Source organism: Talpa occidentalis, unplaced genomic scaffold (genome assembly GCF_014898055.3).
Source record: "Talpa occidentalis isolate TD23 unplaced genomic scaffold, MPIMG_talOcc4v2.1 talOcc4.2, whole genome shotgun sequence".
Taxonomy (NCBI): Eukaryota; Metazoa; Chordata; class Mammalia; order Eulipotyphla; family Talpidae; genus Talpa; species Talpa occidentalis.
In genome coordinates, this window is record NW_023602073.1 from 141,859,779 (window position 1) to 141,872,442 (window position 12,664).

The 12,664-nt window shown below is 45.0% G+C and overlaps 1 protein-coding gene across 1 annotated transcript; it reads left to right on the forward strand.

Annotated features, from left to right (window-relative positions):
* The first annotated feature begins 749 nt into the window (after positions 1 to 749).
* On the forward strand, positions 750 to 10,702 carry SOD2 (superoxide dismutase 2). The gene is made up of 5 exons (XM_037520571.2): positions 750 to 787; positions 927 to 1,129; positions 3,950 to 4,066; positions 6,555 to 6,734; positions 8,304 to 10,702. Exons 1-5 carry the CDS (start codon positions 765 to 767, stop codon positions 8,447 to 8,449), a joined length of 669 nt encoding a protein of 222 aa, XP_037376468.1. The 5' UTR covers positions 750 to 764; the 3' UTR covers positions 8,450 to 10,702.
* The last annotated feature ends 1,962 nt before the right edge of the window (positions 10,703 to 12,664 follow it).

Genomic DNA, 12,664 nt, shown 5'->3' on the forward strand with positions numbered 1-12,664 from the left:
CGGTTGGGAAGGCCTAGTAAACAAGAAAGTGTGAACTTGGGGCCTCACCCTGACTTGTCTTTATCTACCGCGCATTCTGCTTAACCTCGCGAGGGCGAGCGCGGGGACTGTCGTCTGGAGTCGCGGCGACCCTGGGGGTGACATGAGGTTAACGGGCTGTAAAGCTCGCAGCGCAGCCCCTGGCACCCCGCAGGGGCCGAGCCACACATACTCCTGCAGTCCCAGGCCTGGCGGAGACCCCAAGGTCAGCTCTGTCCCTAAGAAGGTCATGACGGCAGGGGCGTGGGAAGCCGAGCGCGGGGGGCGGTGCCTGGGTGTCCCGGTAACCGCGGTCCGCGGGCGGAGATAGGACGCACGCCCGCGGCCAGGGGGCGGGGCGGGGCAGCGCTCGCGCCTGCGCTCTGAGCCGCGCCTCGGCCGGGCCCCGCCCCCATGGGGGCGTGGTTATTCGGAGCGTACCACTTCTCACCGGGGGGGGTGCGACCGTCCCTTCGGCCGCAGACCCAGCGCGCAGCGACTGATCACCGCGCTGCCTGCGACTCGCCGGGAGCAGCTCCGCGGGTGCGCCCCCCTCGGTTCCCTGGGCGCCGAGCCGGGACCCAGCGGGCCGGCACCGACTCGGGCCCCCATCCCCCCCGCGTTGGGAGCGGCGGGCGTAGGGGGCGGGGCCCGGCGGGGGCGGGGCTGCCCTTGCAGCGCGGCGGGGACTCGGGCACATTCGGCAGGCGGCGGAGCGCGACGAGGCCAGAGGCCGGCGGGGCGCCATGTTGTGCCGGGCGGCGTGCAGGTGAGGGCCGGCGGGGACGGGGCGGGGGTCGCCCGGCCGGGGGGCGGGGGCGGGGGCGGGGGCGGGCGGGCCGGGGGAGGCCCACGGGGGCCGGGAGCCGCGGGGCCCGCGTGAGCGCGCCGGGGCGTCCTCTCCGCAGCGCGAGCCGGAAGCTGGTGCCGGCGCTGGGGGCCGCGGGCGCCCGGCAGAAGCACAGCCTCCCGGACCTGCCCTACGACTACGGCGCGCTGGAGCCGCACATCAACGCGCAGATCATGCTGCTGCACCACAGCAAGCACCACGCCACCTACGTCAACAACCTGAACGCCACGGAGGAGAAGTACCAGGAGGCGCTGGCCAAGGGTAAGCGCCGCCCGGGCTCTCCCGCCGCTGCGCCCACCCCCCACCCGCCGGCGCTCGTGGCCTTAGGGTCGCCCCCCCCCCGCCTGCTCGGTGGCCCCCGTGTCGGCGGCAGGCAGGCGTGGGGGTGTTTCCGAATGTGCAGAAACTACAAGTCGATGCACCTGCATTTTCAGGGGGGTTTGTTTTTTCCAAAGCTCAGTTGACAAAACCGGGAGCGCGTGGACTGTGCGCACTTGCGGTCTGTCAGCCGGGCTTGCAGGAGGAACCCGCAGACATTGGTGGTTCCACACTAGGAATTGCTCAAGAGGCCGCACGGTTAAAAGATGTGTTTTTACCTTAAGTATGCCTTGATTGCACAGCAGTCCTCTGACATTCCTTGAGCGGATTTTCGCCAGTGGCGTCTTGACTGGGGGCAGCTAGTGGGACAATGGAGTGTGGCCCCTGCTTGTGCAGGAGGTCATGAACAAAACGAGAGGAAGTTACCCCATTCCGCAGATTTGGTTGTGACAATCAGGAGCCTCCATTGCAGGAAAAGTTCTGTGATTTAGGAAATAGCAAATGTGTGAAGGCTGTGGTAATGGTGAGACAGTCTCAGCTGTGAAAGTATTTCCTGTGATAACAGCTGATGCTCCCTAACCTTTCTTGTTAATATTAAAAACAACCTTAACAATTTCCAAAAAGGAAAAGAACCACAAACTTAATTTCTGGCCTTTTCTTGTGGAATCAAAGTATTGCTTGCTTAATGAAAGTCAGTGGGGGGAAAAGCCTTAGCTTTATAGTGCACAATATTGTAATAAGTGCTGCAGATCTTTTTCTTACTCAAAAATTATATTTTAAAAATTATTAGAGATAATTTTCATGTTTCAAAATTTGGGAGAAAAGCATAAATAAAATAATAACACGGTCAGTCTCATCCCATGTAAATAACAATTTTCAAATAAAAATGAGTAATAGCGGAATGAAACTGAAGAAAATGGTGTCAGGAAAGTGTTCAGGCATTAAACCCCAACTTTCTTTTAAAATTTTCTAACTGTTAAGTAGACTTGAAGAGGTTGAGATTGTTAAACAGTCAACAAGCATGTGTCTTTGCCATTAAAAAATTGTTACTGTTGATTTATTAGGAAAAAAAAAGGCTTCATTTATTTTTTGTTGATTTTCCAAGATAAGTTAATGAGTGAACTACTGAACTGTAAGAGAGTTACTTTGTAAATATAGCAACAAAAAGTTGTTATATTAAGAACTCTAAAAGATCATCTAGGTATTCAGATATCATTTGGTCCTCTCCTTTCTGATATGCTAAGGCTGGAGGGGGGGGGTTGGCTTTGTTGAAATGGCAACATTTTTTACATTTGTTCCTAGTGTGAGCCTAGAGAAAGAGAAAGGGACCTTTTTCCGTTATGTAAGTTCACTGAGGTCAGCTTCTTTGTGTCCTTCAGTTTACCTCTTGGTGTTTTGTGACTCACAAGCACTCAATATTTACTGAACAAGGGAATTCCCATTTTTTCATAATAGTTTAGCTAATCTGAGCTATTAAGCTTCTTGGAGTTATTATGTCACCTGTTTAGCTAGGTAAGTTCATGTCCTCCAGCATGACTTCTTTTTTTTTTTCTGAAGTATAGACCACTCTATATTTCTTTGATTAGAAGCACCATTGTGTACATTCTTAGATTTTTTTTTCCTTAGAGGCAGCATTCTGTACATTCAGTTACTGATTAAGTCAATGAACAAATTTTGTTGAGTGCCTGTCCTGTTAACAAGGCAGTGTGTCTGGCACTGGAACACAGCAGTGCCCATGAGTCCTTGTTCTCATGAAGCTTTCATTCTAGATGGACAAGTCCGTATGTCATGGGCCGGGTTGTAGTCTCATCAGGAAAGCCAAGGACAAAAACTTCTAAGCTGGGAGGGGCTGAGTTTCCTTGTTGGTGCCAGACAGTGTGGCAGCAGCTGGGAGCGTGGGATGCAGAGGGCTGGATGACAGCCTTTTAGCCCATTGTAAGGATTTGGGTTAACTGCGTGAAAAAAAAAAAACAGCCTTTTGTGGGCTTGAGTAGTTCCAGGATGGGTTTGGGTCTAGAGGAATCCTCTGTTGGGAGCAGGAGACCAGTTAGAGACCAGGCGCCAAGGCCAGTGGGGGTTGCCTCCGCATGCACAGGTTGGGGGCGAGGTATAGGATGCTGGCTGTGTCCTGAAGGCACGGCTGGCTCTGCTGTGGGTTGAAAGTGGAGTGTGAGAGGAAAGGAGTCAGAACAACTTCTTGTTCACAAGTGTGGCCTGAGAAAGGGCTGGCACTTAATGGAGGCAGGGAAGCCACAGGGCAAGTGAGTTTGGGGTTGAAAATCAGAAGTTCCATTTTGAGTATGTTGACTTTCTTGTTCATGGAACATTAAAATACTCTCCAAAGATTAGTTGTTTAGAAATGAGAGTGGCAAATTTTCTATAGTCTATATTTGGACCATAAATTGTAACATCCCACAGTTTTCTGTCTTTGAGCTCTTATTTGCTGAAATCTTTTCTATCCAAGAAAACTTTGAATTCCTTGATGGTCAGAAGTGAGTTTTCTACCATCTTTGTGACCACTCCCCACCCCACTACTGGGCCTCACTAAATTATCACATTATTAATTGAACTGAAAATCCACTGAACAGATGATTTTGAGGGTTACAGTTTTGGTAGAATCCTGAAATTGGGGAATTTTAGTACCATCAGGGATGTTAAGATAAGCTGGCTCAATTATCTGACATTTTAAGAAGGGAGAAAATAGTGTACAGGGTGGTTGAAAGTAAGAATTTTACAAAATGTGTTTACTTGTTAACATTTCAGGTGACGTGACAACTCAGGTAGCTCTTCAGCCTGCACTGAGGTTCAATGGTGGAGGTCATATCAATCACACCATTTTCTGGACAAACCTGAGCCCTAATGGTGGAGGAGAACCCAAAGGTCAGTATATATTGCTGTGCTGCAGTTACATTAAGGGCGCAGTAGGTGTGATTATTGATTTTTTTGTTACCTTGAACTGTCACATTGTCCTGCTTTTCATAGCAAGGAGTGCAACAGAGTTGTAACTTTCAACAGGGCTTAGGTAAGAATGAACACATTCAGGAAGTTACAGCACCGGATTTTACAGTATTTGCCATAAATACTCTGTCACAACCTTTTTGCAGCATAACTGTTGTGCCATGAAAGATAAACCCACTGGTTGATGGGTTTGACAGTCTGGTCAGCTTTGGTTGCAAGTTTCTCCTAGTTCGTGACAATTTGCCCCGAGAGTTGATTTCTTCTTTTGAAAGACATTCTTTTGGAGGCGAGACCAAGAGCTTTGAGGGTATAGAACTGGACCTACATAGTCCCCATCGAACTTTGGAATCTGTCAGTGGGCATGTGACATGGTGACAGGAGCAAACGGTAGTGTGGAAAATGTCACACAGCTATTCAAAATTCCGTTTCTAATGTGCATCCTAGTATTTGGAAACAACCTCAGTAGGAGTTGATTTTTGCTGGGGGTGGGGGCAGGTGGAAGGAAGAATCCTTTTTTGCCTCCACCTTCAAGTGTTGTGTGATAAATTTGGTTAAGACAACAACAGAGAACAGCTCTTGTAGATAAGTTAGCTAAACAATTGATTGTCATTTTTGAAGACTAATGATTTCTAGCTGCCTGCTTTGTATTTGCCGTAGCCTGGTGAACTTTTGGTTTGGATGGAGGGAGGGTGACACTGCATCGAGGGATTTGCAAACTGATAAGTTAGCTTTAGATTTATGTAATGGGAGGAGCATTGTGTTAGTTGAAACCAAACCTGAAACCATCACCCAGTTACTTTAGCCTTCATAGCAGAGTACCTTGTGCCAGTTATTTATGGGTCAGAATGCTTTTGGTGAAATGCTTATACAACGAACTTACAATGAAACTACTTAGAACCAGATTTTATACACACACTTATGGGCATGATCACATAAAGTGTAACTTTTGGTTGAAGTGTATTGTAAGGGAAAGACTGAGAACCAGTTTCAGAAGGGAGCTTTCATTTGGCTAGCCGTGGGTAAGATGCTCAGTCATTCTGTTCCTTACTTTCTTCCTTGTTTAGAGGAAGGCCTGTTTTGAAAATTAAATAAGTTTCATGAAAAGTGCCTAGAATAGTGCAATTTGCTGTTACTTTACTACGCTTCAAACGGCCCTTCCCAGGAGAGCTGCAGGTGATGCCGGGAGCCAGGAGCTGCTGGCCTGGTTTACTGCCCTGTGCAGCTCCTGGTGGCTCAGACAACTTCATTTACTGTCCTTGCCCCAGGGAAGACGATAAATCCCCTCTGCTCCCTAGTTCTGGGCTTCTGGCCCGGACCTTAAGCTTTTGTGATTTTTATGTCTAGTGGTGTTAGAGAAAGCACCTTAGCCTGTGCACTTGGTATAAACAAGTTTGTTTGGAAGTAAAGGGGAATGGGGAATGAGTGTGGAAGCTGGGCAGTTAATTTTTTCTGACTTAGTTTTTCAGATCATAACTCAGTACTTGTGAGGTTTTGGGAGTTACCAGGAAATCAGCTTCCCTCATATTCAGCTAGCGGGTTTTGGCACTCTACCATTTTGTGTTCTTCGTACCACTCTATTCTGTCATCGTGGGGATGCTAGCTAATTGTTTTTAAACCTGTAGAAGCAGAGAACTGATATTTTTGGCTTAATTGATAGCTCAACCTAAAATTAACTTACTACGCAGAATAAAGGAATCTAGTTCTGAAAGTGTATCCTTTTTTCAGAAGTAGAAAAGAAATTCACTCTTAAAAATGATGTAATTGTGGGTCTCCCTGGTGGCGCAAGGGGTTAAGATGCAACCCATGAAGCTGTTTGCGGCCACTGCAGCATGAGTTTGATCCCCAGCCAGGCCAGGGAGCTACCCACATGGCACAGCAAACCTCTCCTGACTCACGCACTGCTCCCCTAGCAGTATATTTCAGTCAGTCTGCCTGTTCTGTTCCCCGCTATCTCTGGTGAATCCTTTGCCCGCCCCCCCCCCCCACAATTCTGGCCTGTACTCCAGTTCTTGTATGTATATATAAATAAATCTTTAAAAAAGGTGATGTAATTGAGATAGGCAAGATCATGGCTGCCTTGGAGAAGACCAGATAGTACACATAATATTTTATTCCCAAATTGAGACACATAGGTAGAAGTCAAAGTAAAATTTAGGGGGGGGGGAATGGAAAATTTTTTTCTTGATGGAAATATTGCATTGAAGGAAGAAACCCCACCAACACACTCAGTAACAGACGTGAATTGAAGCAGACCTCACAGCAGGTCAGGCAGGTCAACTCGCCACCAGGCTGTGGGCATATTGTGACTCCTGGGTGATGTCTGGTTGTATCTTAGATCACATGACAGGAATTCCTAATGTGTAATAAAGTATTTTAATGGTATTTGTGGATTTTTTTTTCTTTTTAACAGGGGAATTGCTAGAAGCCATCAAGCGAGACTTTGGTTCCTTTGACAAATTTAAGGAGAAGTTGACTGCTGTATCCGTTGGTGTGCAAGGCTCAGGCTGGGGCTGGCTTGGTTTCAATAAGGAACAGGGCCGCTTACAGATTGCTGCTTGTTCTAACCAGGACCCCCTGCAAGGAACAACAGGTTGGATTTGAGAATTGTTACATTCACTGGGGAGAGAAGGTTCAATGTTACAGCATTTACCTTGAACTAAGGAAAACAAGCAGTCAACTATTCTCAGCTAACTTGAACAAATACTAACATGATACCCATAGGGTGTCAGCAGCAGGGCATTGAATCCTTGATACTTTGTAAAATTTGTAACTTTGCAGCTACATTAACAAAAAGTTTAATCTTAAACTCTGCTTCATTTGGCAGACTTCACATTAGTTCACATAATTATATGCCTTAAAATAAACCAAAATTAAACAAGTATGAGGAAAAGGCAGAGAACCTGAGTCTGGCTTCAGACCCTGGACTCTCACCCCTCTGTTAGCCTGAGTCCTAGTGGGACTCAGGTTTGAGCTCAGGCTTCTAGACTCTTTTTTTCTGGGGCGGGGGGCGGGGGTGGGGTGGGGTGGGGTGGTGGAGGAATTAATACATGAAAGTATTTGGTTAGGAGCTCCAGGCAGGGTGCTGCACTTTTCTTCTGTGGAGCCAGGCAGAGTAAGCCGCTCTTTAGGAGGCATTCAGGAGTCACCCAGGGGTTCGCTGGCAGGTTATTTTTGATGCCATGATCCTAAAGTGACAGCTTCCCTTCAACAGCGTAGTTCTCAGCCAATTTTTCTACCGTGTGTTTACATGACCTACTTCCCTCACAAAACTCAGAATTTGCCAGAATCCAAGCTTTTTTGGAAAAGTGAGATGCCACTGGGTTTGGAAGAGCAACAGATTTGGGAACCCTGGTGGCTGTGAGTCGGGTGTATCTGAATGTACCTGGCCATAGGCTGGTTTCCATGACACCCAGTTGCTCCTCCACTCCCACGGGAGGGAAACCCACCGCGGTGAAGACAAGTGGAAGTCATGGCAGTTATTTATGAGGAAAAACATTTATAAACTTCACCACCTGAAGGATTACTAAATTACTAGTGGCGTGTCTCATAACTGCTCGAGACATATGCTACAAAATGAATGATTTTGAATTTTTCAAAATGAATGATTTTTATAAGCTAGAACTAATTCTTCATTGACACTGTTTACCTCTGAAAATAGTGTCTTCTCTAGCCCTGAATTCAGTTTTCCTTGTTAAATTATTCTGTTAGTGTTATAAATGCTTTGTATTGTGTAAGATTAACATTGGCCTTGGGGGAACAGAACAGGCTTCTCAACACCCCCCCGCCCCCCATTCAGGGCCTTTGGAAGGTCTCAACCACCCCCACAAACAGTACACTGAGGCCAGGGGAACTGAGAATGGACACTTGGATGATTCTTGGTATTGTAAAAATAGCTATTCACATACTGCTGTAGTTAATTGATTTTTTCCTTGTTTAATGATTTTTACTATTTATTATATTTTCTTCTAAAGAGCAAAGTTTAAATCTTTTTATAGGGTATTCACTCTTATGCAGGTTTTCTGTTTATATAAGAAACTGAAAAATGGGTGAGAATGTTGGCAAGGTGCATATGATGATCAAAGTTGAAATTGAGAAAATGTAGTGTTTTAGGTTGAAATTAATAGTTTTTCCTACCCCCCCCCCACCTTCTTTCCAATAGGTCTTATTCCATTGCTGGGGATTGATGTATGGGAACATGCTTATTACCTTCAGTATAAAAATGTCAGACCTGATTACCTGAAAGCTATTTGGAATGTAATCAACTGGGAGAATGTAACTGAAAGATACAAGGCTTGCAAAAAGTAAAACCTGACCCTCAAACTGAGTACAGTAGCTCTTCACGTACTTTTGCAGTAGCATAGAATACCACCATGTCCCAGTAAGTTGCTTTGTTGTAATATTTCTTAATGTGGCTTATTCCGATATTTAATAAATATAATTTAATGCTATGAATAATTTCTTGTATTAAAATTTTGTTATCAGACAATTATTTAGAAATATTAAATGCTTTGAATGATTTTAGTCTTTTGATTGAACATTTTCTTTTGAGACCTAAAATAGCTGGGAAGTTATAATTGTCACAAAACCATTAAAAAATACCATTGCTATACTCTTGGGGCCTCTAGAGTAACCTTTCTAAACCTGTTTTATTGCACTTATTGAAAATCTGGTCTTTGGCCCATGTTGTTTGACAATAAAATATCATATTTACCTCCCAATGGGAATATTCAGTTTTCTATTGTGAAAATGCTCTATTTTTAAGTTGTCCCCTGTCTAGAATCACCTCTGGTAGTGATCACTGGGTAGTTAATTAAGGTTACATGTCACACAAGGTTCCACTGACCATTTTTTTTAAATGTATATATAACTTAATTGCTAAATGAGAATTGCTTTATTATGAGAAGGAAATAGTTGTGCATCTGAATTTTTCTGCAAGGAGGACTCTAAAGACCTGTGCAACATTTCATGTGAAAGTTTGTCTGCTAACATAGAAATATGTGTTACGTAAGTGCTTAAAACAAACAAATCAGAGTCAGATTGGGAAACTCAGTGATTAGGATGGGGCCACAGACTGATCTGATTGGGCCCTGCCCCTCTTCTTTCCTTCCTTTTCATGACCTCCCTCCCTCGAGAGAGCTGCATGCACCTTCTTGAAGCCACCTTCCAAACAGAAGCAACTTGATTTTTGGATGAGGTCAGCAGTGTGTCTCAGGAACATGTATTTTCAGGCTTAGTTGTGAGTTATTCCATTCTTACTGATGATTTCCTTTTGTTTTTTAAGTGGTACAGTCACTACAGAAAGTTCATATTGTTTAGTTTTTCCAGTAAAGGAAAAACTATTAGTACAGTAACACAGAACATCAGATTGTTTAGTTTTTGAAGATTTTAAATACTTTCCCCTGGGTCCTCCCTGGTGGCCTAGGGGTTAAGTCTCAGCCCTATCACCTCAATGGCCTAAGTTAGATCCCCAGCCAGGTGGGTGACCCACATGGTGCAGCAGACCTCTCCTGTCTCGCCTGCTGCTCCCCTCAACAGTGTGTTTCAGTCAATCCATCCGCCTGTCCTGCTCCCCTTCTGTCTCTGGTGAATCCTCTCACAACCCCCAACCCCATACCACTGGCCTATGCCCCAGTTCTTCTATGCAAAAATAAAATCTTAAAAAAATTTCCCCTAACTTTTCCTGGTTTCCTCCCCCCCCCACAATGGAAAAATGGAGTGACTTAGCAGTTTCAATATTGAAGACTGAAATTTAAAAAAATTGAAGGTACTTTTAAAATACAATTAGAAAAGTGTTTAGACTTGATTGCTGTCGTTTATTTACCATAGCAAAGGGACCGATGGCGTGCAGATGGGAGTCAGGATTGCTGTTGCACGTGTGTGTGTGTAAACATGTATGCACACCCACAGGCAGTGAACTGCTCAAACAGACCATCAAGAAAAGTTGGGCCTTTTTGAAAGACAGACTAGAATACAGCGGTCTGCTAGACCCTGGTTTGAAAGACAGACTAGAATACAGTGGTCTGCTAGACCCTGGTTTGTGCTGAGCCAGCAGGCATGCAGAACCTGCTGCCTTGTACAAGCTTTCTCGCCCTTCCTAAGCTTTAACATTTCAAAAAAATTCAGTGTTGAAATTTCTATGGAGCTCTGTTTTTGCTTTATCTTCATCTTGAGAGGAGGAGGGATAAGGTTTTTCAATAAGGTTTTTTTTCCCTCCCTGTTGGATAGATTTTAAGCAACTGAGGTAATTATAGACTTGGATCAATCCAGCAGAAAATGAGTCTTTACGAGTCTGCTTAGCCCTGTTTCTCGCAGTTGAAAAGAGATGGACAAATTGAAACAACAATTCCTTCTGAAGCAAACAAGGGTCAGCCACCCAAGGATTCTGTGGCCCGGCCCGCGTGCCTGCTGTCACCATAGCTGCGCTCAGACACCACCTGTGACTCATGCTTTGCTGGAACAACGCCAACATCCTGTATGGGAAGTGGTAGCTGTTGCTTGAACTGTTGTGCAATAATTAAACTTTGATGTTGAGAAATGACAGCTTCCTTGTATACCTCAAGTTCATGATCTTTGATTTGAATTTCTGTTGAGTACCTTAGGAAATCTTGAGGTTAAGATTACTACGTGTTGTGGGTCATATCTAAGGCTAGTTCTAAATACAAATTTCCTTTCCTGTTTTGATTGGGGCTTGGGGACTCTGTGTTAGGTCAGTGTTTTCTAAATTATAGTCTCATTTTCAATCTGGTCCAATGCTCTGTCTCTGGGATAGGGGCCTGGCCTACCTGCTTGGCATACTCTGGAGACCCAGTAAAGTCCGTAGTTTTCAATTCAGGAAGGAAACGTTTATTTTCCTGTTTTTAGTGTGGTGTTTTTGATAATAAAAGGGTCTATCCCACCATCAAAGGACAGGATTACGTCCTGATTATGTCAGAACATTAAGAATCCTGTAATGCTTCATTTTATTGCTTTTTTGTGGGAAAGGTAATGACAAGTAGTTGAAGCTTTGCCCTTAAAACCCAATTTCCCCGGGGGTCTCCCTGGTAGCAGGGATTAAAGTCTCCGCGCTATCAAGCTATCCCTGGCCACTGCTGCATGAGTTCGATCCCCTGCCAGGGAGCTGACCTGCTGCACACGGTGCAGCAGACCTCTCCTACCTCGCCCTCCACTCTCAGTAGTGTAGCAGTGTATTTTAGTAGATCCTCCTGATCTGCTCCCCACTCTCTGGTGAATCCACTCACCATCACCCCTCCTCCCCCCACACTTCTGGCCTAGACCCTGGTTCTTGTATGCATAAATCTTAAAAATAAGCCCAAATTCCATCACATCTGTAGTGATATCATCTGATATTTTGTGTGCTAAATTACAAAGCTATAACATCTTAGAACATTAACCATAGAGACTATTGCCTTAACTCTGGGAAGAAAAGTAGTCATACTCTTCACAAGGTGTATCTTACGTGAAGTTCTGGTGACATTTTATTCAGTCTTTGGAAAGAATGAACTGACTAAATCCAACTTACCTGGACAACTACTATAATATTCTTGGGAAAGAACATTAGTACCCCTGTGGTGAGAGCCGTGCTGTCTGCCCTCCATGATGCGTCTGTCAAGAACCTTGCAGAACATTCCTTTAAAGATATCTCATCTCAGCTTGTGAAGGGGAGAGAGTGGTTGGTGTTCGCTGTTTGCTCCAGGCCTGTCATTCAGTTCTTCACCACAACCACGTGCCCCATTGTAGCTCGTGCTCAAAGTCATGTTAACTTCTTGCTTGTCTCTGCTCCCACCAAAACATGAGCCCCAGGGAGGCCAGAGCAGAGGCTCTGGTTGGTTTTTGGGTCCTTTATATGGAGCACACAATACTAGGCCCATATTAGAATATTTTTTAAAGGCTCATCTGAAATCCTGAGTCTCGAGTTAATCTTTAAGCAGACCCAAGATTAAAGGTTCCTAGATCCCCTCATTCTTCAGTATCCTTTAAAAACTAGTCCTTATATTCATCACAGCACTATTTGTAGTAGCTAAATCTTGAAAAAGCCCTAAATACCCAAGGACAGATGTGTGGGTTAGGAATACATGGCTTATATGCACACTAGAATATTACTTGGCTATGAAAAAGGTGAACTTTTGCTATTTGCAACAAACTGAATGGAACTTGAGGGGAATTTGCTAAGTGAAATAAAACAAGGAGAAAGGCAAACACCAGATGACTTCCTCCACTTCAATTTGTATCTTTAAATGAGGGTTCTGCAATCAGTAAACTACTTGCTGGTGGGCAGTGCTCAATTTCCATTTTTCATAGGGACTCATGGAAGTTGTCAGGAGGAAAAAACCCAAACAAGTCTCAGTACCATCAGTCTCATCTCCATCAGCATTAAGGATTTCAGAGGCAGCAGCGGTTCCTGGCAGTGCCTGTATTTTCACAGGAAGTACCTGGCAGGGGAAGGCCGTTTTTTTTTTTTTTTTTTTTGTTATTTCCAGAGACAGAGTGGGGAGCAGAACAGGCAGATCCACTGACATGAAA